Below are 27,058 nucleotides of genomic sequence, written 5' to 3' on the forward strand. Positions count from 1 at the left end.
AAATTCATTGAACACTAAAAATGCCAATGTGACTTACATCCTGATCACACTCCTATCACTTTTTTGCCTTTTCTTGTTGCAGTTTATCAAATTCGCAAGGTTTGGGCTGGTATGGCACCATGACTGGGTGTGGCAGCAACAGCTATACAGTCTCTCCCCACCTGAATGGACCTATGACAGACACTGCTCCTTTGCTCTTTACTTGTAGCAATTTAGATATGAGCAATCACCATAGCTTGTATGTAACACCACAAAACTGACAGCATTACCGAGCCGTGATTCTTCCATTGTTTCTCATGAACGTGTGTATTCGATGTGTTTAAATGCCATCTACATAAACATTCCATTATCTGTTGCAACTGAAAACACAGCCTGGAAATGTGGTTCAGCAGAGAACACACCTGTTACTTTTGACTTCTTCATAGCAAAATGAAATAAAATGGAAAGTTTGGAGTGGGAGAAAAGAAGGATTAGATCTTAAGGCACTTGATGGCTGCAAACATCCTGACTTTGGAACATCAAATGCATATTTGCATATTTGCACTTTTATCTTTGTTCTGAAAGAGTACACTGCAGTCCCCAAAGTCACACTCTAGGGTTCACACTAGGATATTATATTGTACACCTATTTAGGAGGCAATTTCCCTATGAAAATCAAAGCCTGTATATTCAGTGGTATATTCTATGTGGAATTCTTACCCAATAAAAATTTTACGGTGTGAACAGTGTGCAGGATTAAGGTATAACAATGTACCATTCTTTTTAAAAATCTACTTAAAAATATGTGATCACTGAAGATAGTTCTTTTAAGCATGATTGTTAAATACCAACCAAAATTATTCCATCATTTTTTTTAAATGACAGTAGTAATCCTTTACAATGATGACCAGCAGTGTTCTTTGGAAAGCCACAGTCATTTCTTCAAGAAGAAAGTATACCGGTGAAAATGATGTGGCTACTTTGAGTAGAATTGGTCAAGTGATCATTTTGTATGATTAAGATATATTATAGTAGTTTAAGCATGGCTCTTCAAGAAAGCAATAGTGATTTTTGCATAGGGAGATTTGGGTAGAAACTTCTTGGGACTAAACACATTTACAGATGCATTTAAGAATTATTCATAAAATGTACAATTCTAAGTTAAAACATGAATACATTTTCAAAAGCATCTGATTTGGCTGAACAAGATACAGCTGATTGTACCTATTGAATCAGGATTGTCCTCAGGTAAATTAAGTCATGATACATTATTGCAGTAAACTCAAGTGCAATACTTTGTAAGACATATAATTCCTCCTTTAGTTTTCCCATTTTTATATCTTGTATATGGGCAAAGCCAGATTAAATTTAATTCAAATTAATTCCAGCACTAGACTAAGTAAGAAAACTGATGTACTAACTAGGTAAGTACAAAACCAGTGTTTAACAATATTGGAAGACTTCTAGAATTATATTAAAACTGTCTTGAATGTCCTATCCCAAATCTAAAAATATATATATATATATATATATATATGGTAGGCTAAGGTAATAAAGGATTTTAAAATGCACTTTCTACCAGTATCTATATGGAAAGAAGTAGATGCTGAATACCTCAAGATGCCAAGGGAGCAGGCAACATTGGGAAGTTGTCACAATTGTGCTTAAAGACAACTAGCTACATACAGTTGTCTGCTGATCTATTTCTTCAGAACTGCAACTAATACAACTGTCCTTTTCTGTCTTTTGACTAGAAAGTTATGTTTTATTTCTACTATCATTTAAAATACCTTTCAAGGTTTTAAAAATTGCTTATTCAGTGATTTCATAAGAGTATAACAGGAATAAATGAAATTTTTAATGCTTTTGATCTTTTGGGAGGCTGGTATACAGCCAAAGAAATTTCTTCTTTTTATCATACAAAATGACTTTGAACTCAATCAGAAGCATAAGCCTATAGTGACAAATGTTACTTTGGGTCTGTTTTAAATTCTCTGATTGTAACCAAATTACTTAAAAATTTGTAGTACAGAAGTTAACCTTGGTATTTACATGACAACATAACATACACTTAACCGGGTATATTTTGATGACAACTTCAGTTCTTAGATTTCTATTCAGAATGCCAACTATTTATTTTCCTAATAATGTTGAGTATCTAATTACCTAGAACTATCTGAAAAGATGTGTTATCTCTTTTAATCCTTGAGGTTCCAAGTAAATAAGATAAATTTTTTTCTAAGGTCTCCCTACATAGTGTTCCTATTTGACCAGATAAGCAAAGATTACTTTAAAAAAAAAAATCCAGATAAAATATCTTGGTTCTTTCAGTGGCATTAGTTGATTCTTCCAAATTTCAGATTTGTAGATTTATTCTTATCACTGACTTAGGGTACCTGAATTCTTGCATTTGTCCCCTTGTACACATCTCCCACAATACATCACCAAAGACAAAGAAAGATACGCTTCTGGCCCAATTTTTGCTTAAAAATTCCAAAGCACTAGGAGCACTTTAAGTTTGGTCTCGAAAGAAGGAGCTGTTTATGAAATCAAAGGGCTACCGATTCCCTGCTCATCCTGCACTGAAGCACATGATGACAATTTCAAACCTTCCTTTTTGGTTCATTAATTAGAACAGTGAATTTCATTGCTTAAGTGTGTAATTCTACAGTGATTAGCAGTACTTGTTTTTATTGTTTCATTTGGGTGGTCATTAATTTTGAAACTCTTACCACTCAGTGTAGCTGGTTGTAGTTTTATGAAAGATGTAATTTATAGCTGAAGTGGCTTTTTTATGCATAGCTGCCTTTTTTATTGTTTAACAGTGTTTCTCAGCTATACAATCAGTTTCAAACTGGTTGTGAAAGTATAGCTGTGGCCAATGAATGTATTTATTTGTTTCACTAAATTGTAACAAAACACTACTGTTAAAAATAAAAGTGTTTGTGCTTTTATTTGGAGGTCTGGTTTTCTTAAATGTCTCAACTGACGACACTGACTTCTGTCATACAAGCATAAGAACCCTGGTGCTACCAAAGAAAAGAGAAAAATATCAGGAATTACAGATGATAGTTTGCTGTTCGTGAGCTTATATTTATATCTGGACATTGTGTCTCTTAATATTGTACACTAATTTGACATGAACTGGCACACACTTTATTTAAAAATAGCAATATGATTGTGATAGTATGTTTATTCAAACATTTAGCTAAGAAAAATCTTTGTAAGGGGCGCCTAGGTGGCTCGGTCGGTTAAGCATCCAACTTCGGCTCAGGTCATGATCTCACAGTTTGTGAGTTGGAGCCCTGTGTGGGGTTCTGTGCTGACAGCTCAGAGCCTGGAGCCTGCTTCAGATTCTGTCTCCCTCTCTTTCTGCCCCTCCCCCACTCACGTTGTCTTTCTCAAAAATAAACATCAACAAAACTAATTTTTAAAAAAGTACAATGCTTAAAAAATTTTTTTTGTATGACATGACTTCTAACACCTCTCTCTTTCTCTTTGAATTTTAAACAGGAATAAATTTATCTGGCCTGTAATCTTGGGCAGCTATTCATTGATTACTTGAGAAATTCTTCAGTGATGTTGCCTTTTCCCCTAAAAGAAGAGTTCTTACTATTTTTTCCATAATAGAATCCCTTTATAATTTGCCAAAACCACACCAAATTTTGAATGCAATTTCAGGAGATTTACTGGCCACCCCCCCTGACGTCCACAAATCCTTGGGAATCTATTAACTCTTGTTGTAAAGAATATTTGGAGTGAAGGTATGACCTCTAATGCAATAAAGTTGTCATTTTATAAGCAATTTATTCAACAAACATTTATTAAGTGTTCAAATGCCAAAAACTATGCTATGGAGATGCAAAAATGGATAAAGTTCCTTTTCCTGCCCTTAAGGAGCTCACATTCTAGTAAAGGAGGCTTAAAAAAAATACAGTACAATAAGTGACACAGTAGAGGTAGGTTGTAATTACAGTGGTGACATTTAAGAGGAAATTAGACGATCCTCCTTGGGTGAAATAAGGAAGATTTCACAGAGACGGACTCTCTGCTGGCCTCCAGGGAGACACGGGAATTTTCCAGGTGGGGAAGGATGGCTAGAGCACCTGATGCAAAAGGAACAGCACGCATCAAGGTGTGGAGGCCTGATCCTGGCACATTTGAAGAATTAAGTGTTTTATCAGAGCATGGGGGCTGGGGTGGCACTGGAGACACATCAGAGGACCTTGTTAGAGTGCTTCTAGAAAGCCTGCTGTGGCAGCATGGTGGGGCACACGAGGGGAGACAGGCTGAGAATAAGGAGACAGGTTAGTGTAGTGCTCTAGGTTAGAGCAAACAAAAGGGAAAGACAGAGAAATGGAGATAAACTCCACAGCGCTTAGACACCGACTGGACAGGGGAAGATGGAGAGGAGTGAGCCTAGAGAATTAAGATGATGATGGTTCTGAAATCAGCCAGAGTAAGGAACACGGGCATAAGAATCGATTTGGGAGGAGAGTGATTAAGATATACAAGCATTTGTGGAACAACAGTAAAGACATGTAGTAAACAGATGGATTGACAGGTGTGGACTAATAAGAATTTAGAAATCATTGAATCAGAATTACTCAAGAGTGAAAAGTGGTGGTGATTAAGGGCAAGAATGAAAGTCAGAGGAATAACATTTAAGGCATTAATGAAAAGAAGGTACAAAGGGAAGTATCCAGGAGTGAAATATAAGAAACCCTGGGGAGAAAAGGAACCCTGGGACTGCCAACGGTGTCAAATGCAGGAAAACAAAAGTCAAATGGCTTGTGAACTGAACTGTGAATTTATAATTTGAATTTTTGACTTCAAAAGAAGCAATTGTTAGGAACAACAGAGCCAAAAGCAAGATTTTGGTTATGGAGCAAGTGGGAGGTGACAAAGTGATGATGGGAATACTCTTTCAAAACAACTGACTTTAAAAGAGGGCAGGGGCAGGACATGAAAGTTTGAGCAGCATACAGACAAAATTACCATTGAAACCCATCTTCCACATGTTCAGATACTACAAATGTCCTTTAAACTTTTACACATGGCACTTACTCCATACTCCTTTGAGTCTCCAACAATATTGACTTAATTAGTAAATGTCTTTCTTTTCCTGCCTTATTCAAATGAGGGGTGGGAAGAAAATATGACATATTGTTAAACTTAGCTCTGTGATTATTCATTTAAAATATACTGAATACAAATTCATACATTCATTCAACAAATATGTATTGGATGCCCACTATGTGCTTACTATGTGCTTGGCACTACGCCAGGCTTTAGAAAGGGCACAGAAAAGAAAAAGTATACAGCAGTATAAAATGATATTTCTAAACCATTATATAAATAAATCCTGCTTTATTAATAATGTGACATCTCAACATGATACACCTGCTAAAACGCATAGAGGGCACATCCTTTTGAGGTATAGTTTTTTCATTCACAATTACCATGTGATCAAAATTCTTATACTTCTTCAAATATTTTTATCATTGAAGGACTGCCACTAATGAAAAACTCCCGAAATTGGTTAAGTTTTAGGGAGAAAAAGGAAATGAACCTCACGTACAAAAAAAATTATACGCCCTATGACTATACATATCAGGCATTAAAAGGGCAACAAACTCAAAAAGAACTTTACAGTGGAACTCAAAATGATTCCTTATTCTAAGGCTTACCGTATGATAGTTCCACTTTTATTTTTTCCTGAAAAAATCATTTAAAAAAATTATTCAGTATTACACACTGAAGTATTTATAAGGCTCAAAGGGCATGATGCCTGAAACGGACTTGCAAATGATTTAGGAAAAAATAGTATATGTCTGTATATATACAGAGAGAGCATGATAGATGAAGCAAATGTGAACGATTCGTGAATCTGGGTAAAAGAGTTCTTTGTACTATCCTGGAAACTTCTGTAAATTTGAAATCATATAAAAATAAAGATTTTCCCCCAAATTTTATTCAGCACTAGGTAAAGTATTAGGAGAATAAATATATAAATCTATTCAACTTTTCACAATGTTTAGAAATCCCTTAAGTCTTTGAGTTGGTATTATATCTTTCTAGACACCAAAACGAGCCAATCAAAATAGCAATATAATTCTAAAACAGATTTATTTCATACCAATGTACTTTTTGGGTTGCCAGATAAAACACAGGATTCCCAGTTAAATCTGAATTTTAAACAGGAAATAATTTTTGGTGTAAGTATGTCCCAAATATTGCCTAAAGCAAGCTTACCTTAAAACATTATTCATTTTTTACCTGAAAGTCAAATTTAACTGGGTATTCTGTATTTTTTTTTTTTTTTTCACTAAAGCTGGTAACCCTCAATGTACTGAAAAATTTTAGGCTGTTAATTATGGATTATTCATGAGCCTCCTCAGCATTTTCCTATAAAGCGGTCAACACACCAACCATAGCTTTATTTATATTACATCTTCTTAACACAAAGTTCTTGAGAGACTTACAACATTTACTTAGTTTTAACGTATATGAATTTGATAATCCTCATTTTATTCAATGTTAAACTTTAAAATTTTTACCACATCGACAAAGTATTACTTTTACTCACAATAATACTATACACAGACTTAACACAATTAAAAAAAATTGTCTACTTAAAACAATATAATTCTCCTTTTACAAAAGCAGCTTTATATAAAATGTTTGGCTTAAGAATGTCATTGCTCATATGCCTCTGAATGAAATTCCACTCTTTGGCCTTCATAGTCCAGAAACAGGCACATTTCAACTTGTTTTCTGTTTTCTTTAATGAATATTTTGTAACAAATTCCTGAAGTTTTCTAATTCTTTCACACTTGTGGAAATTCTGTAAACAAACAAAAAAATTTCACTCAGAAACGATCATAGATATCTTTTCTGTTATTCAACTCTGCATTTTTTAGAGCACAGAAAAATTTTCAAGTAATTTATTTCAGTAAATTTAAAGATGTATAAACCACGTAGTCAATTTTGATGTACTTGAGTTCTTAATTTGATGTGGTAGAACTAAGATAATATTGCCCTGAAATTAGTTATTTTTAAGTATTGAAAACTTAGGATTAAAGGTTTAAAATACAGAATTATAAAGTACATAAACACTAAAATACTTAGATATTTAAAGTATTCATAAGTATAGTCACATGCTTAGCATTTAAAGCACATAAGTATAAATTACATAAGCATTAAAATATGTAGTTTAAATATGCATAAGTATATGAATAGTGAAACTCATCAATATTCCATATTTAGTAAATACACAAGAATCAAAGCTTTTGGACTACAAAGAGTGACAATAGTAAATATGTGACCAAATTGTTTTCACTACTTTTTATAAAAGTTTGATTATTATTTTGAAGTGTATTTTATTCTGCTCTCCATCATAAAAAAAGTAGCATAATTCTCAATGAACTAAAACGTTAAGTTTCTGTGTACTAGAGAATAATTTTGAAGGTCAATTATTTCAAACCCAAAATATTAAATCATATTTTTTTTAAAGTGAAGAAATGTCATCCTTAGAAAGTGTTGTATGTATAAATCTCTGCATTCTCTACAAACAGTAGTCAGCAGGAAATGCATCTATACATAAAGTATAGATGTATAATGTATACATTATAATGTATAAAGTATAATGTAAGTTCCTTATTTCAAGTTTATGTTCCAATCATTTTATAAAAATTATTTTTAAAGAATTATTAACCTTTTCACATAATGGTGAATCCACAAAGAAATTGTATACATATACCTATTTTGAACAACATGATTTTTTCCAGGACCTTCAAAAAATATGTGGGCAGCACAAAAACTACTTTTAAATGATTAGAAAAATATACACAAATTCAGTAAAATTTTATGTGAATACTGAATTCTAATCAATAAATTAATCATAATTATAAAAATCAATAGACGAAAGTAAAGAATATCATCTAATGATTGTGTGTGCCTACATTTCATAAGATCACAGAATTCTGTAGTGAAAAAATTTCACTAAAAAGGATATTCCTTACCCGTTTTATCTGAGAGTGTATGTGTTGCACTAGATTTACTTGGCTAACAGAAACAATTTAAGTACATTCAAACTAACCTTCCAAATGCATTAAATAATGATACTATTTCTTGTCGGGTTAGATGGAATTCATAGCTGGGCCCACTTTCTGGCATATTTGCTATCAGTTTCTCAGAAAACAAAATCTTCAGAGCAGTCCCCAAACCCTGTATCTATAATAGAAATAAGAAAAAAAAAAGTCAGAAAATTCTTTGGGTAAAGAATAAATGAAAAATAAGATTGAGCTAGATTTACTTACCTGAAGCTTTCCCCACAGTCGACACTTAAAACAACCAACACAATCCATGATTCTAGAAATATTTCTAAAATGCAGTCGAAAGTCCTCCTGAAAACAATTTAACGAGATTTTATTTATATTTAGCATATAATCAAACACTAAGTGTTTTCTGAGTGCCTTCTATGGGTCCAGCACTGTGCAGGGGACTAAAGGAGATTGAAAAAGGGGAAGAGAATTAATCCACATTCACTGAGCACCCCTGCGTACCAGAATCTACATACACAATTTCATTTTAACTTCCCCGCAAATCCAAAAGCAAACGTTATTATAATCTACATGAATTAAAAAAACCAGGTTCAGAGAGGTTAGGTTGCCTAAACTCCCATGTGTAGGAAACAGCAAACAAAGACCCCTGGCCTGCCTGACTCAGAAACCAAACTATCTGCAAATATACAAAAAGGTAACTGAGTTGAGATGTTTTGCTTTATGTGATTATTAACTATATGTCAATATCAGAAGAAGGGGGACAGGAGTAGAATGGCATCATTTACCAAGAAAGAAAAAAAAGGGCACCTGGGTGGCTCACTTGGTTAATATCCAACTCTTGTTGGTTTTGGCTCAGATCATGATCTGGCAGTTTGTGAGTTCTAGCCCCTGCTTGGGATTCTCTCTCTTTCCCTCTCTCTCTGCCCTTCCCTCGCTCAAGCTCTCTCCCTTTCTATCTCTTGCTCTCTCTCAAAAATAAATAAATAAACTTTAAAAAAAAAAAAAAAGAAAGAAAGAGGGAGAGAGGGAGGGAGAAATTTCAAAATTTGGCTCCATAAAAGTTAAAGAAAGCTTTGCTTTCTGGTATTAATTAGGTAAAACAATCAGATATTTTATTATTAATAATATTTTACCATATTTTTATTTTTAAATATATTTATAATTAATATTATCGTACAGAAATATACAGAATATAGTGAACATCCAGGTATATGTCACCAATCTTTAAAAGAAACTATCACAAGTACCACAGAAACCTCTATGTATGCCTCCAAAGTCCTGTATCCTACTCTCTATAATTATTCTGAATTTGATGTTTATTGTTCCCTTTTTGGTTTTATACTTTTAATATGTAGGTATATATTCTATAACACTAAGGTATTACATTGTTTATAATAGGACAAAATTAATCCAGATCATCCAAAAGTAGTATATGTCCTTAAGGAATAAGTAAAAAAGACAGGAAACCAAGAACACATCCTACTTTTACTCCAATGGAAATTATTAGTTTGCCAAGTGACTCCTTCTGTCCTGGACTTGTACTGGAATCCCAAGCTTTAAGCAGGAAATTTGACATACATTTCTGACTGAATATCCATTGTACCAATCAGCCCACAATTTGAGGAGTGTGTAGCACTTCTCTATTTTTAAATGTGACAAACCACATACTGGGCAAAACCAGAAGAGAACAGGACCAATGACTTTAAAATGGGAATAAATCAGCAAAGACTGGAACCCACTTTCAAAGTGTATTCACAATTCATCCTGAGGATGCTTCTTCCCTAGATGCTTTATTCAGCTTGAGGCTTTGAAGTAGGTGTAATGTACAAAAGATTTTTTTCTAGGATCCCAGATCTTGTATCTTTATTAATATAAATTTTGTATTAATTTAGTATAAAGCCCAAGTCAATAATATTACCATTTGTTAACAATATTCTACATCTTATGTTTCTGTACCTTTTGCACTGAGTTCAGTAAGAGGTAATCTGAATTTTAAACCTACTTTTTAAAAATATTTACCCAGTAATATTACTCTAAGTAAATTTTGGTAATTTAAGGTTTCCTTTAAACTTGTGTTTTAACCTGAATTAAAGAAAAATCACACTTTGGGGCGCCTGGGTGGCTCAGTCGGTTAAGCATCCGACTTCAGCTGAGGTCATGATCACACGGTTTGTGGGTTCAAGCCCCATGTCAGGCTCTGTACTCACAGCTCAGAGCCTGGAGCCTGCTTCGGATTCTGTGTCTCCCTCTCTCTGCCCCTCCCTAGTTTGCACTCTGTCTCTTTCTCGCTCTCAAAAATAAATACATTAAAAAAAAATTTTTTTTTTAATCACACTTTTAACAATAACAGCATAGTAAAATTACTCTAAAGCAGATGTCCCCATCCTATGAAGTGCTGACCTCTGAAGGGTTCAATAATTACAAGGGCCTACAAAATCCATATGTAGACAAGCACTGCCTACAGACAGAATAGCTCTCATGTATGCACTATAAATTTCCAAATGGATATAAATACTATGATCAATAAAACACAACTTTTACCTAAAAAGTGTTACCAAATGTATTTTAGCCTTTTGGTAATTATATTGTCATAATCTATAGATACAAAAAATACTACTCTCATAGGGAGAGCTTAAAAGTTTTTGACTTTAGGGACTCTCATAGTTGGAAAGGTTGGAAGCCTCTGTTCTAAAAGACTGTGCTTGCTTTTGTAGACACCTAAATTCAGTATCTGGATCTATGTTTGTTAATTCAAATACTTGAATGTGGCAGCTCTTGAGTAAATCTTTGTATGGCATACACAGAGAGTAAGCATGATTGCTTACAATAGCCAAAATAACATTGGAAAATTAAAGCAAAGCACAATTGCTTATGTGAATTTAATATGCCAGAACCAAATTAATAAGCTAGAAATTTGCTACATCAGACCAGGAGAAAATATCTGTGACTTCACAAATATCAATGTCCAATAACCTAAATATATTCCAAAGTTATCTCGGATTAGGAGAATTTATGATCCTTAAAATAACCAGAACCTAAATCACTTATAGATTCTCCTTGTTTATGTATACAGCTTTTAGGTCAGTACTTTAAATTATAGTCAGTGGGTAGAATGAACAAACATGCTGTGGTTACATACCGTAATTTATATTCAGCGAAACCAACTGACCAAAACACAATTCTCACCCAATCCTTAAATGTTTTAAAAGCCTTCAAGTGAGATCCTACTCTATTTTGAGTTGAACACTAAACAATTCTTTCATGCAGTCTTCTATTTCTAACCATACATTGACAGAGTATAAAGCAGATGGGATTTTTTTTGAGAGAGAAGGGGCACAAACAAGCAAGCAAGAGGCAGAGAGAGGGAGGAAGGGAGAGAAAGAGACAGAGTGAGAGAGAGAATCCCATGAAGGGCAGAGAGAGAGAGACAGAGAAACATGGCTCACCCCAAGCGGGGCTTGAGCTCACCTGATGTGGGACTTGAACTCACAAACCATGAGATCATGACCTGAGCAGAACTCAGATGTTTAAACGATTGAATCACCCAGGCGCCCAAGATGAGATTTTAAAATGAATTTATACATACCCGAAACTAATATAACACCCTATATTAATTATAAAAAATAAAACTTAATGTGACTGTTCAAATCCATTGTGCTCACCATAAACTACTTTAAGAAAGTAAACTCTCTGATATTAACAAATTTTCTTGTTTTTTTACTTTTTTATTATAAAAGAATTCAGAAATCTGAATTCTGAAAAAATCCTATTAAACTCCATAGGACATCAAAGATGAGTGTTCCCCCATCTTTAGGAGCCCACTGAGTGGATGCCAGCTCCATGACTCCTAAGTGTCAATGAAGGCAGAGTCAGACACATAGTTAGGGAGAGGGAATGGCTACAGCCATGACCAAAGTACGTTCAATATTTCCACAATGGAACTGGAGAGTGTGATGCTAAGTGAAATAAGCCATACAGAGAAAGACAGATACCATATGGTTTCACTCTTATGTGGATCCTGAGAAACTTAACAGGAACCCATAGGGGAGGGGGAGGAAAAAGAAAAAAAAAAAAAAGAGGTTAGAGTGGGAGAGAGCCAAAGCATAAGAGACTGTTAAAAACTGAGAACAAACTGAGGGTTGATGGGGGGTGGGAGGGAGGAGAGGGTGGGTGATGAGTATTGAGGAGGGCACCTTTTGGGATGAGCACTGGGTGTTGTATGGAAACCAATTTGACAATAAATTTCATATATTAAAAAAAAAAAAAAAATATTTCCACAATGGGAGCGAGACCAATGTGGCATGGAGATGTGTTTCTTCATTTCCCCAGGCCCAGCAAGGAGGCCAGCTCCCCACCCCTACATCTGGCCCATCCTCCAAACAGGTCTTGGGCGGACCCCGCTGCCAAGGCCCTAGGGCTTAGCATGTCCATATCGTCCTGAAACCAAAAGGCCAGGGCTCCTTTGGCACAACTTGTCCCACAGTCACAAGGGCTGATCCACATTGGACATCTCCAATGATGAGACTGCATTTATATGGATCCTGAGACGAACCTTGATAGATAGTAAAAGATGTCATTAAACTTGAAAAAAAAAAAAAAGCTGAGTGTTTCAGAGTTTTGATAAAATTAAAACATTATGAGAAATATTTCTAATCTGCACAATATAAAAAGAGTTGATGCAAAACAAGCTCCTATAAAACAGCAAGTATACTAAAAATAAGGATGACAGTGAAAATAGTAGAAAAAAGTCTTTTTACAGTATCTTCCCCCTCACTTTTAAGTTCCTGGAAGCTGCCTGGGAGGTTATATAAGCACTGAAGTATGTATTTCTAGCAAGAATGCTTTCAGTAGGAGGTAGATGGGAGGTCAAAAATAACTATTATTTCATAGCAAAAAAAAAAAAAAGTGCAAAAAGTATTGTGTTTGCAAACTGCATAAAATCAGGTTCTTTCCCTATAGAAAGAAACAAAGAATAACAAAACAGAGGAATATTGCCATAAATATTCTGAAAAAAAATCAGATCAAGCCCAGAGCTCCTGAGGGCCACCTGCCTTTCCTTACCTATAGTTTTGTAACAAAGAACAGTAACATAATTTTACTTGAGTCCCCAAATAAACTGGAGTCTGCTGAGGGTAGAAGCTGTCCCTTCCTTTAATGAAAGAATCCTATTTTGCGTATAGTGAGTGTTTAATAAATCTTCCCAGTAATATTTTATATTTGTAGGATTTTGATGCAAATATACACAAAGATGGTCTTTGCCTGAGCTTATACCCCTATTAAGAGACAATCCTCATTTTGTAGGGTATCATGTCTTTTCTTCCCATGGCTACATGCTGGCTTTCCTAAATACCTTTAATTCCTGCTGAATGAGATAAATGACAAACACTGTGCCCTCTCTCCCTAAAGAGGATCTTCGTAATTTAACCAAAACCATTTTCAGAAAGACAGACTAATATTGCCATTCATGCTCTAGATTCCTCTCCCTTAATTTACAAGTTCTATTTGCTACGAGACCATCAATGTGAAAGCCATCTGTAAAGTGTGCAGTGACACACAGATTTCAGTCGTTAACTTTGAACACAACACAAACTAGATATTAAGCTGACCTGCATTTGGACTTCCTTTTTTCGAGGAAAAGAAAGTTTATGACTCTGGCTTTTCATATAATTTCATATTTATATAATAAGATTTATTGTTAATTATAAAAACATGAGCTTATATTCATACCTGCATAAGAGTTTGAAACTAAAAATTAAGTTAAAGTATAAAATCATTACCTTTAATTTGTTTGCTTCTTTTTTATCCCCAGCAAAAAAGGAATTCTCATCAAAATGCAAAGGAAATGACCTGCATTTCAAAACAGAGAAGATTCATTTTCAGGTATTATAAAATATTAAAAGTCCCGCTAATATAACATTTCACAGGTCGGTGATGAATAATATAATTAAATAGAGTAGAAAATATAAGGGCGCCTGGGTGGCTCAGTAGGTTGAGCTCGGACTTCAGCTCGGGTCATGATCTCATGGTTAGTGAGTTCAAGCCCTGCATTGGACTCTGTGCCGACAGCTCAGAGCCCGGAGCCTGCTTTGGATTCTGTGTCTCCTGCTCTCTCTGCCCCTCCCCAGCTGCACTCTATTTCTCTCTCTCAAAAAATAAATAAACGTTAAAAAAAAAAAAGTTTTTTTTTTTTAAAAGAAAAGAAAATACAGTAAAATCAACACTCTTGCCCCAAAACAAATTCTTATCCACAAATCTAAAACAACTACATAAAATAGAAGTTTGGCCCCAAACCCAGTGTGTTCAACCGAATATGAAAATAATGTAGGTATCAAGTACTACCAGAATAATTCTTTAAAAACTTGTGGCTTATAGTATCTAAGTCAAAACAAAAACAAAATGCAATTCTAAAAGACCTATGTGCAAAATTAACTTCTAATTATTTTTTTTTAATAATTTTCCTTTCTTTAAATTCAATATTCAAGAATTGAACTTTGGATACCGCCTGTCACTCTTCTATTAATATTTTAAGTTATACAAGTTGTAATATGTAATTTACTTGATTTCATGAAGTATTTCCAGAAGTAACATTTTGTTTTCTGCATCCTGAACTTTATTTCCAGTGAAGAGTTGAAAATCTGGGCGCTCAAAGAATGGTACCACTTTAGATAAAGCCCTTAATTCTATTAAGTAGAGAAAATACAAATTCTTAAGCCTTCTTGGACCTTCTCCTTCAGTCAAAATTCCATCAAACCGCTGCTGAAATTCTGTAATGTTGTGTCCCCATTTCTTTTCCAACCACGTTTCTAAGAACAAAGAAAAATTAAATAAATATTAAAATCTGAATTTTAAAATTAACTTTCAGTTTACTTACATTGGGTTATTTATGCCTACAGAAGTTAGTTTCGTTTTGTATTTTAAAATATATAACAATGAAACGTGCTTTTGTAATTTAAATTTTAATAGTTCTACATTAATATTTTATCTTCTAGGATCCATCCTTAAAAGAAAAATAAATTCGCTGTTGTACTGAGAAATATGGTTTCCCAAAAATCAAATTTTTGAATATAAACATATTTGTAAAACCAAAATACACAATTTAAACGTGACTATCCAAAATTACTAATAAGTTTGAAGCCCTATTTAAAATTATAGTTACTATATTTTGCTCCTGAGACATAGAGCTACTTTAAATTCCAGAAGAAATAGGTTGCTGATGAAAATCAACCATGGTCTTGTTTTGCAACAGCACTTTTAAAACATAAAGAGAAATGGGAAATGCTTTTACCCATTAAACTCCAGGCCTAAAGCTGGCACACAAATAAAAGGGTTTTAATACAGTAATATCTAATGAATAACAAACTGTACTTTTAGGAGCTATTTTAACTCCCGTAACAAAAGAATATTTCCAAAGTGATGTGTACAATTTTGAGCAGTTTCTTAAAAGAAGGTAAAGAGAGCTCTGATCATGCTGAACATGTCCTTATAATACAGTTCCTACATTCCTGATTACTACCAGTTAAGAATGAATTTTTACTGCCTAATATTCAATAGGGTCAACTTTTTCCCATTAAGGTAAATACCAAAACATTTTAAGAATATCTGAAAATAAATGCGGTAAAATAAATAGCATTGAATGTCACATACCTTGTAGAAGATATCGTGCACTCAAATGCACATTAATGCTTGCATGTAGGCCAGATATAAGTCTGTAGAATGCTCTTTTTTCTACACAGAGGCCTAAAAATAGTAATTTAGTAAGAGAAACTTCATATGTGAAACTTGTACCATTATAAAATTAATTTCATATGTCTTTAAAAATGAAAAACATTTTTAACATTTAAATTTGCTTAAAAGTTTCCAATTACCTTCTAGCCAGCTGTAAAAAGTGTTCTCTGAAATTGAAAGAAAATAAGTCACAAAGCTGTAAAAATGCCAAAATGTAAGTTTTTCAATATATAATAGCAAATTTGTGCCAAACAGTGATTTAAGAATTAACAAAAGGTCAAATTTTTATTTGCAATTTCTCCAAAGAAAGGAGAGAAGTTCTTGGTGTGGATTCAATTAAGTACCATTCTCTTGCTCAGTCTTTATTTTATTTCTTTTCTTTTCTTTTCTTTTCTTTTTTTTAAATAGGCTTCCTGCTGAGTGCAGAGCCCAACATGGGGCTTGAACTCACAACTGTGGTCTCAAGACCTGAGGTGAGATTAAGAGTTGGATGCTTAGGGGTGCCTGCGTGGCTCAGTTGGTTATTCAAGCCCCGCGTTAGGCTCTGTGCAGAAAGCTTGGAGCCTAGAGCCTGCTTTGGATTCTGTGTCTCCCTTCCTCTGCCTCCCTCTCTCTTTCTCTCTCAAAAATAAATAAACCTTAAAAAAAAAAAGTAAAGAAAAGAAAAAAAGAGTTGGATGCTAAGGGTTAAGCCACCCAGGCACCTACTCTTGCCCAGTCTTTAAAAGGAGTCAGCATTGCCTTAGGTAGCCCAGGTCTCATAACTTTCCAGGTAAAATGTTTTACATGAGGTCAGAACACAGGTGATGCTATGAAAATTAGTAACTCATATGCTTTTCTAAATTTGAAAGTAAACAGAATTTATGAAATAGAATTGGTAGTGTATTATTTGCATTCAGCTTATGCCATTTTATGCCATTCAGTATATCAAAGAAGCAATACATGGAAATGTTATAATACCAAATATCGCTTATATTCTATGACCCAATCAGATCACTGTTCCTATGCTTAGACCTGGTAATTCTACTTTTAGAATTATGTTCTAAAGAAATAATTCAAATGATGAAGGAGTCAATAATTTGTACAATGATTACATTACATGTAACTTTTAAAACCTGAAATAATCAAAATGTACAATAATGCCTAAATTAACACGACAGAATACTATATAACTAGGTAACATGGTAGAATAATATAAAACTATTTAAAATGGTAAGAATGTGGAGCATGACAATACATGAAAATGTTTATTTGAAATAACATGAAAAGGCATGGGTATAATTTTTATAACTAGGTAAAGATTCTGAGTATGCATTTACTACAGATGGCAAACGTTGTACTATACAGTTCTTTTGACTAAAGTTCCTTGTATTTATATTAAAAATGAACTAAACAAGCATAAAAATAATAGAAGGAATGACAAAGAGAATATGCAATAAATTAGACTATCTAAAAACTTAAAACATCTATTTGTCAGAAAGCCTTGCAAGCAAAAGTAAAAGGCAAACAACTAAGTAGGTAGAATGTATGTTACAAATATAACAAAGGGATAATATCTTAAATACATAAAAAGCTCATAAACTGAATAAAAATGCTAGAGTGCCTATTTAAAGCAGGCAAATAATAGTAGAAAATTCACAAAGGATAAACTACAAATGGTAATAACAGATAAAAATTACTCAATTTCACTAGTAATAAAAATGCAAATTAAATCTATAGATATACCACTTTTAATAGTAAAGATAAAAATATGACAATACTCAATTGTCACTTGAAAAGGATCAGGTGAAACTAGCTGCACATTGATTGGAAGGGATGTAAATTAGCACATCTTTTCAATGACAAAATGCAATCTGGTGATACATATGAGGAGCCTAAAATGTCTATAACTTTTGATCCAGAAATTTAGGCTGTTATGGATGAATATGTCCCCCCTAAAATTCGTATGTTGAAGCCCTAACTCCCAATGTGATGGTATTTGGAGGGGGAAGATTTGGGAGGTGATTAGATTAACTGAGGTCATGAGGGCAGGGTCCCCATGATGGCATTAGAAGCTTCTGATACGGGCCCAGCGGATCCTAGAGTTCTGCTCGAGGAGTAAAGGAGAGGGAGTGTTCCCTGATAGGGGCCGGGGGGAATGCCTAGCTTCCATGTGCAATAGGTAAAATGCACAAGTGAATTATGAGAGGCTGAGGCAGGTTGTCTCTACTGCCTGATCCCAGGCACAGTCAATTTTCTCTTAATCTGTGCTTTCACCTCCGGAATCTTAGACATGAGTCTCAGAGTAGGAAGAAAAGTTTGCCAAATAAACATCTGAATGTATCTGCAAACATATATATAACATATGATAAAGAAATTATATTTACCTTCACTTTTCCCTGAAAAACAAAGCAAAATGTTTATTATTGTAAACTCCTTCCAGATGTCACTTTAAAATGCTATACTTCCATAAAAATAAGACTGAATAATGGTTAGTTTTAGTCCATCAGTTCACCTGCCTAAGCAAAATCTGAAAGTAAGACACTTGTGAGAGCAACTCTATCTAGTATCTAGGCATAATAGGAATTATGCCTGATTTGCCTCAAGGGCATCATCTCCAAGAGCCTGGATAAGGAGTGGTTTCAGCTCGTACAAGATTTAATATGGGCTGACAGGAGAGAAAAATCTAATCTATCATCTGAGAGTACTCTCAAGTATCTTAAGGACTTAACGGTTATTTGGTTGGCAGAGCCTTTTTCCACGTTTATTTATCCTAAATCTGTAGCACAGTTTCTGCTAAAGATTTGTGTTCTTGCTTTGAAACCTCCAGACTGACATTGTGAATCTTTACCTTATTCAGGAATATTTTTAAAGACTATGTGTTATGATTCAAATGAGGCACAGTTCAGCGGTTTGTAAGCAACTGTTCAGTTACTATTAAAAACCTGTCTTCGTTTGCCCACGCTGATTCAATGCCATCATTGTTGGATTATTAAAATAACATATGCTCATTGCAAATATATATATTTTTTTAAAAAAAGGAGGACACGGATGGAATAAAAAATGTCACTCATAACTCCCTCTGCCCTATATAAATACTGTTTACATTTTGGTAAATGTCCTTTTTCTTTGCAAATAGATATTTAGATTTTATATTAAGTATGTTTTTACAAAAATATATTATATATACTATATACATATACATACTGTTTGATACCTCAGTGTGCTATTGGTCACTACTTACACAAATAAATACAAATTTTCAGCAACATTTCTAACAGCTGCAGTCTACTACATGAATACACCATAAATCATCTAAACAGTTCCTTAATGAAGAACATTTAACTTATTCCCACTTATCTTTCAGATAAGTGAGGGTGGTTAATTAATTTATCAGATCATAATGTGAATTCCTAGTGAGAATCCCCTTTTACCTAGAAATTTGCATTTCATCTTATATTAAATCAATAGCTTCCAGTGAGTTACCATATGTGTGACTCCATATAAACCCAAACCCTTGTTTAAAGATGTTCTTTCATTTCGAATCTAAGAAAGACTAGTCTGCCAACATTTAGGGAATGATGCAATCTTATTGCTTTCCAGGAGGAAATTTATGTTTATTGACTCTATGAGATCAGCAGCTTTTCAAATGAATTTTAAAAATGAAAACCTTACACATTTGCTAAAAGCACATCAAAGATTTCATCAGTAAGCACATGTTAAGAGAACAGGGATATATATTTCCTAAGCAAAAAATCTGAAATCATACACTGAAATGGTTTATTCAACAAACCATTCTGCCTATTATAGACTGGGCAAGGTTTCTGAGTTTCAATTTTATACCCCCTCTGCACCTTCACAGTGCCTAGCGCATAGTACACGGAGGGTTATCATTTGCTGAAGGAACAAATGATCTTCACGATTGTAGACAAGACCATTAAATGAGGAGAGCAATTTTCATCAATCATTTATTTAACAAACTACTCCATCTGCTATGTGTCAGGCTCTCTGCTAAGAGATGAAACCAGTAAATACTCCCCATATGTCCAAAGTACTAGGTAGGATCAATAGATACATAATAGTAAAATAATGCTGCACAGTGGAAGGTGGTAAGAAAAACAAAACATAAGACCACTTTATGAGGACAGAGAGGTTTCTTCCAGTTAGGAGGGTCAGGGAGAGCGGAAAAGGCAGCATTTGGGCAAGACCTTGAGCGTATGGAGAAAATGAAAAATGTTAATGAAACATAAAGACGTGAATTTTAAATCAGACTCCCAATATATACAATGATTTCAAGTTCTGGGAAAGATCTGAGGCAGAATGTTTTTGGATATTCATTTAACTGGAAAATGAGCAAAAACAGCGAAAAACTAAATACAGATGTTATATAAAATATAAATATTTAACCCAATCTCCATCCTATGATAATCTAATACCATGAACTTCATTACACAAATACTTCTTACTGGAGTATAAATATTTTAAACACCAATTTCTCTATAAGGGTGAGGCATAACTTCCATGGAAATAGGAATATATGATCTCAAACCCTCTTGCCAACCCTTACCTGGCCTTCCTCTTCCTTCTAACCAAAGTTCACTGCCTGATAAATAATATAACAGTGCAAATAAATAACTCACCTTGACTAGAAGCCAAAGGATTTAAAGGTCTTTTAATTGTCTGTGGCCTAGAAACAAAAGAATTCAATTATAGAATATAATTATGTTACCTATCATGTTACAATTATTTAAATAAAAGTGAAATTATCTCAGAGAGTTTCTTAATGACTATATCCAAAAGCAAACTGTTTCACTGAGCTTATAAAATATTTAGTTTTCTCTAATTGCTTTAAGGGAGGGTGGTTGTTATCTGTTTTAGTAGTAATAGTTTCTGATCTTTTCCCATTGTAGCAGCCAGAAGAAAGTCATTTCTTAATCACTTCTTCAAACAAAGGAAGAAAATACCAGTCAAGCTCTCCTCCTAGAGTCATAAATGTTTCTATATACATTTCATATACATATACACATGTGTATGTGTGTGTGTTTGAGTGTGGCACAAAGCACACTCCTAAGTGAAAGACGAACAAACAATAATGTAAATACTCAACCCAAGCATTCAAATAAAAAGGGGAAAAAAGTAGTGTGGGTAGATTATTTTCCACTTAGTTAATCTTAGGTACATCAATTTGCCCTGTGGCCACCAAGTTTGTTATGATTTTAGTAAAAGGTATTTTTTTTAAGATATATTTGTTTTTGAGAGACAGTGCAAGCTGGGAAGTGGCAGACAAAGAGGGGGACACAGAATCCGAAGGAGGCTCTCTGCTGACAGCAGCGAGCCCGATATGGGGCTGGAAATCACAAACCATGAGATCATGCCCTGAGCCGAAGTCAGACGCTCAATAGACTGAGCCACCCAGGCGCCCCTATTTTAGTTCACATTAAAAAAAAATACCCTTCAGGGGCACCTGGGTGGCTCAGGTGGTTAAGCGTTCAACTCTTGGTTTCAGCTCAGGTCATAATCTCACAGTTCATGGGTTCAAGCCCAGTGTTGGGCTCTGCACTGACAGTGTGGAGCCTGCCTGAGATTCTCTGTCTCGCCCTCTCTCTGCCCCTCCCTTGTTCACACTCTCTCTCAAAAATAAATAACCTTTAAAAAATAAACAAAATAAGTAAATTAAATAAAAAATAAACCTTCAGGGGCACAGTTGGTAGAGCATGTGACTCTTTTTAAAAAATTCTTTCTAGGGGCGCCTGGGTGGCGCAGTCAGTTAAGCGTCCGACTTCAGCCAGGTCACGATCTCGCAGTCCGTGAGTTCGAGCCCCGCGTCAGGCTCTGGGCTGATGGCTCAGAGCCTGGAACCTGCTTCGGATTCTGTGTCTCCCTCTCTCTCTGCCCCTCCCCCGTTCATGCTCTGTCTCTCTCTGTCCCAAAAATAAATAAACATTGAAAAAAAAATTTTTTTTAATAAAAAAATAAAATAAAAATAAAAATAAAAAATACTTTCTTTGGGGCGCCTGGGTGGCTCAGTCGGTTGAGCGTCCGACTTCGGCTCAGGTCATGGTCTCGCGGTCCATGAGTTTGAGCCCCACGTCGGGCTCTGTGCTGACAGCTCAGAGCCTGCAGCCTGTTTCAGATTCTGTGCCTCCCTCTCTCTCTGCCCCTCCCCCGTTCATGCTCTGTCTCTCTCTTTGTCCCAAAAATAAATAAACGTTGAAAAAAAAATTTTTTTTTAAATATTTTCTTTGGGGCGCCTGGGTGGCTCAGTCGGTTGAGCGTCCGACTTCAGCTCAGGTCACGGTCTCGTGGTCCGTGAGTTTGAGCCCCGCGTCGGGCTCTGTGCTGACAGCTCAGAGCCTGGAACCTGTTTTCGATTCTGTGTCTCCCTCTCTCTCTGCCCCTTCCCTGTTCATGCTCTCTCTCTGTCTCAAAAATAAATAAACGTTAAAAAAAATTTTTTTTTTAAATAAAAAATACTTTCTTTTAGTTTATTTACTTTGAAAGAGACAGCACAGCAGGGGAGGGGCAGAGAGAAGGAGAGACAGAATCCCAAGCAGGCTCCACGATGTAAGCACAGAGCCTCATGTGGGGCTTGAACTCACCAACCTTAAGATCATGACCTGAGCTGAGATCAAGAGTCAAACACTTAACTGACTGAGCCACCCAGGCGCCCTGAGAATGGTGACTCTTGATCTTGGGGTTGTAAGTTCGAGCTTCTAGATGGGTAAGAGATTACTTAAAAATAAATCTATGAAAAAAAAAACACCTTTAAAGTGAGTCAATATGTCAAACATCCCTAATAATAAACAAGGGAATTTAAATTAAACACATGGCAGAGATGAGTAAATAATGAAAACTCTCCACTTCAAAACTGGAGAAATTCAAGTCAAAAAAAAAAAAAGAAATAGACTGACACACAGTGAGTGTTCAAGTGTTACCCATTATAATTATTCTCTGAAATTAATTTAACTTCAACTTGAAAGCAGGTAAAATAGCTATAGCCACAAAAAGATGAATACAGAGTACCAAAAGGAGAATTAGTAATCTATTCTCTATTACTAACTACCTGATCTTGGGAAATGAAATAAACCTGGCTGGCTCTAGGTTATTTCATCTATAAAATGAGATTCTATAATCCACTGAATGAACATGTATGAAATGTCCACAGTACTCCCATAAAAGTCTAACACTATTCTGTTTTTTAAAGAAGAAAAAAAAATATTTGTTGAAAGTCATGTCCACATGTTTCTCCAGAGGGGAACTAGATTAATTAATAAGTATTTTCTATGTCCAAATATATCCTTTAACAAAGTGAATGTGATTTGCAATTTAGAGTCATTATGATTTTGTTTGTTTAGATAAATCACTGTATCTTTCAGGATTTTCTAAATGAAATGACCCATACTTAAAACAGTTTTCTTCATAGATGACATTCCATATCTTCCAAGCATCTGGTCCTTTGTAACCCGTGTAGCGCTCAGGATTAAGGAGCAAATCTACATATTCGGCATCAGGAGACTGTATATCTGGAAAATAAAATGTTTCATTAAGTCTTTTCCTTCAGTTACCTTAAAAAACTGGTATAATAGACTATACTCCACTGATTCTAAGGCACTACAAATGTAACAGTGCATCCAGACTTTAAAAACAACCTTTTACAAGAGAGATGAGAGAAGGAACAAACAGCCACATTAAATGTACTCACTAGTTGCAAAAGCATCCTGCTTTTAAAAATGATGAAAAATAGGAATATGTGAATTTTAGAATTGAAGAAATATGGTAGTTCAATTCTCATAAGCTATCCAGGCAAAGAATATACTGTGTATTTCCACCCCCGCCCCACCCACCCACATTAACCACAAGCAATTCATCAGTAACTAAAGTAAATGAAGGTTATGACTACCATACACTGCTTGTTGCCAAAAACTTCCTTCTTAACACGAGCACCATTGAGATCCACTACAAAGCTGTCCCAAAGGTATCATCCTAAACATGCAAAAAATTATAAGCAGGGTATTAGCATCAGCACTATTTATTAAGGGGAAAATCAGAAGCAAACTGAAACATCCAACAGAGCAGAGCCTGGGCTCTGGAACCAGAGTGTGTGGGTTAGAATCCAGTCCCTACTCCTTATTCAGTGTGGAACTCAGGGCAAATTACATATATTCTAGGCATTGGTGTCGTCATTTATAAAATGGGGATGATATACACTACTGTGATTTAAGTTTCTATGTGTAGAGCTTAGAACAACAGTAAGAATATAAAACATATTAGCTAGTGGTATTATGACATATCTTAACAGACCATTATACAATCAACAAAATTGTTAAGTACAAAGACTATCTAATAAAATGAAAAGATAAGCAATTAGACACTAATGAAAAACATACAAAAATTGGTGGCAGGGACGCCTGGGTGGCTCAGTTGGTTTAGTGTCCTACTCTTGATTTCGGCTCAGATCATGACCTCACGGTTGTGACATCAAGCCCTGTGTTGGGCTCTGAGCTGAGTGTGGATCCTGCTTAAGATTCTCTCTCCCTGTGCCCCTCCCCCACTCATGTGCACGCACAGGCTGTCTTTCTCTCTCTCTTAAAAAAAAAATCGGTGGGATATTGGTTTCTTGTATGTTCTCATATAAATTTGTATAATGTATTATAACTTTGAAAGCAAAAAATGGCCCTGGCTCTCCAGGGGCTTTGGGAAATTATTTAATATACATCAACACCTTATTCCTTTATATTGTTTTATTTTTTTTGAGAGAGAGAGAGCAAGCGGTACAGGCAGAGAGAATCCTAAGCAGGCTGAGCCACCCAGGCATTCCCCCCTTATTCATTTATAAAGCGTAACGATGTGAACGAATAATGAAGAAGTGGGCAAAAATGCCTCAAAGCAGCCAAAGTAGACGACAAAATCGGAGCACACAGGCGTATGTATGAAAGTTCATCAAGCTCTCAACAGACCTACTTCTTATTAAAAACACAATGACAGATGCGCCTGGGTGGCTCAGAAGGTTGAGAGCCCAACTCTTGATTTTGGCTTAGGTCACGATCCCAGGGTCATGGGATCAAGCCCCACATTGGGCTCCACGTAGAGCATGGAGCTTAAGATTCTCCCTGTGCCCCTCCCTCCTGTTCTCTCTCTCTCTCAAAAAAAATTTTTTTAAACAAAACACAATGACAAAAACAAAAATAAAACTAAGTTTGGTTAGTTTTATCCTAATTAACAGTATACTCGAGACCTAAATTAGAGGAAATTTTGCTTCTAGAAGTAGCACAGTGACAACATCTAGAAATAACTGACACTTCATGCAGAAGTAGCAATTAACATAACTAGGAAAAGTAGAAATAAAAACTTAAAAACAAATTTGCATAGGGGCGTCTGGGTGGCTCAGTCAAGTTAAGTGTTTGACTCTTGATTTCAGCTCAGGTCACGATCTCATGATTCATGGGTTCAAGTCCCATATCAGGCTCTGTACTGATGATGGTGTGGAGCCTGCTTGAGATTCTCTCTCTCCCTCTCTCTCTCCCCTTCTCCCACTCACACTTGCTCGTGCTCTCTCTCTCTCAAACCAAGTAAACATTAAAAAAAATTTGCATGAACTCCTCTAGTTGAGGAACAGATATTCTATTCATCTCAACTAATACTAAAAGTATTGCCACAGTATATATAGCAAATTATAATAAATTCATAAAAACTCTCATTTTTAAAATATACAAATAACGGCTCAGCATCTAGTACTTTAAGACAGAAAACTAATCACCAAGAAATTTATTAAATGTTTAATATTCTGCCTAATTAGACGTAAACATTAGGTGATTGGTAATTTTACAGCAAATACTTCATCTTGCCTCATCTTTTTAATAAAAAATAATTGTTACAATAACCATGTTTTGCCAGATGACAAATTTCAAATTTCTAATTAAAATGTATAAAACACCTTTTGTCTTCTACCTACTATTTACATAATTTCTTCATTATAAAGCTATCCTTTTTTTGTTTTAATATTGACCCTCCTTGAACAGAAGAAACAAATATAAATGGACAAGTGATTCATGCAAGATAACAGAAGTCCACAGATAACAAATGAATTATTGATTCTCAGTCCTTGCTACACAAATATAAGCATGTAGCCTCAAAAGGATGGTAAACAAAGTTAAAGTATTACTGTTCGTTCTCTAGCACTGCAGGTCTAAAAAAATGTGCTGCATGTTATAAGCTTAATTTTATCTCACACAGTAACACTCAGGCCAAAGAATCTTTGTGAAAAAGACAGTAAAATTAGGGGGCTGAGAGAGTATTTTATCTCCCTAAGTTTACTAGTCTAAACCTTGGTGTAAGTCCACAACTCCTTATCCAACATCCCTGGGGTCAAATGTGTTTTGGAATTCAGAACTTTTCAGATTTTAGAAAAGTATTACAGTATATGCAACATATACTGAGTAGTATTACTCCAGCAGGGACCAGGGAGCAACTTTTAATCAAACACCAAAAATATTTCTGTAGTGAAACAGGTGAATATTCACACTAAATGAGTCTGTGCTAAACTTAGGGGGGAATACTCATTTTTCAGAGCTGTCTCATTTTGAATTGTGAACACAGGATTATAAATATTATCTGACAGAACATGGTCATGTTTTAGAGTAGGGGAAGCATACGTTTCTTTTTTTTTTTTTTTTTTCTTCCAAAGTGAAACCACCAGGTTAAAAATAAGTACTTTCCCTTTGCCTTCCTCTTTTTGGGGGGAATTGCAGGATTCAGCTCTCGCTTGCAATTAAAATGATCTGTACCACTCTTTTTGCTAAGATTTTCAAAAGATCATTAATCTGCTTCAAAAGAGCGCCACTGAAGGATATCAAAATTCAGTCTGATTTGATTTTGTTTAGCCAATTAACAGGCTAACCTTTCAACTTAGAAAAAGGAAGATACTAGGAACAGGAGAATAGGAGAATCCATAAATCTGATGGATGGGTGCCAACGGGTGCTAGGGCTCCTGGATATGAACACGACCAGCACTCTGGCCCAGCTCCAGATGCCTCAGAGCAACTCATGGTTCATTCTTCTCTTTACAAAAGTAAGGCACACCATCGTTAAGGTAAATATGTAACAATCCAAGGCCAGTGCAACAAAAGCAGGTTTTTGCAATCTCTACGTTTGAGCTATTTATGCCAAATGCCTGTGTATATTACAAAAATTACATATACATATTACTGAGATATGCACAACTCTAAGACTTAGGAGGTAATTTTTTTCCAGAAACGGAGGTGTTTTTTGCTTTTTTTTTTTTTTTTTTAACTTCGGTAAAACATGTATAA

General features: G+C 35.0%; 2 protein-coding genes across 4 annotated transcripts in view; one reads left to right on the top strand and one right to left on the bottom strand.

The window, feature by feature from the left end:
- The window catches only part of GPR137C (G protein-coupled receptor 137C), a 65,598-nt gene extending 62,665 nt beyond the window's left edge, over nucleotides 1-2,933 (top strand). For both annotated transcript variants that reach the window (XM_045450972.1, XM_045450971.1), the window contains one exon: nucleotides 83-2,933. In XM_045450972.1, the coding sequence (XP_045306928.1) occupies nucleotides 83-260 (178 nt within the window). In that variant the 3' untranslated portion in view covers nucleotides 261-2,933. The remainder of the gene's footprint in view (nucleotides 1-82) is intronic.
- An 833-nt stretch (nucleotides 2,934-3,766) lies between these two features.
- ERO1A (endoplasmic reticulum oxidoreductase 1 alpha) overlaps nucleotides 3,767-27,058 on the bottom strand; it is a 47,066-nt gene continuing 23,774 nt past the window's right edge. The window contains exons 7-16 of one of the 2 annotated variants that reach the window (XM_045450973.1): nucleotides 23,152-23,272; nucleotides 20,390-20,436; nucleotides 18,137-18,148; nucleotides 15,911-15,937; nucleotides 15,690-15,782; nucleotides 14,602-14,848; nucleotides 13,823-13,892; nucleotides 8,301-8,387; nucleotides 8,081-8,214; nucleotides 3,767-6,826 (exon numbers count right to left, since the gene is read on the bottom strand). In XM_045450973.1, the coding sequence (XP_045306929.1) occupies nucleotides 6,766-6,826; nucleotides 8,081-8,214; nucleotides 8,301-8,387; nucleotides 13,823-13,892; nucleotides 14,602-14,848; nucleotides 15,690-15,782; nucleotides 15,911-15,937; nucleotides 18,137-18,148; nucleotides 20,390-20,436; nucleotides 23,152-23,272 (899 nt within the window). In that variant the 3' untranslated portion in view covers nucleotides 3,767-6,765. The remainder of the gene's footprint in view (nucleotides 6,827-8,080; nucleotides 8,215-8,300; nucleotides 8,388-13,822; nucleotides 13,893-14,601; nucleotides 14,849-15,689; nucleotides 15,783-15,910; nucleotides 15,938-18,136; nucleotides 18,149-20,389; nucleotides 20,437-23,151; nucleotides 23,273-27,058) is intronic. The other variant, XM_045450974.1, reaches the window with a different exon arrangement.

This window comes from Leopardus geoffroyi, chromosome B3, assembly GCF_018350155.1.
Source record: "Leopardus geoffroyi isolate Oge1 chromosome B3, O.geoffroyi_Oge1_pat1.0, whole genome shotgun sequence".
Lineage (NCBI taxonomy): Eukaryota > Metazoa > Chordata > Mammalia > Carnivora > Felidae > Leopardus > Leopardus geoffroyi.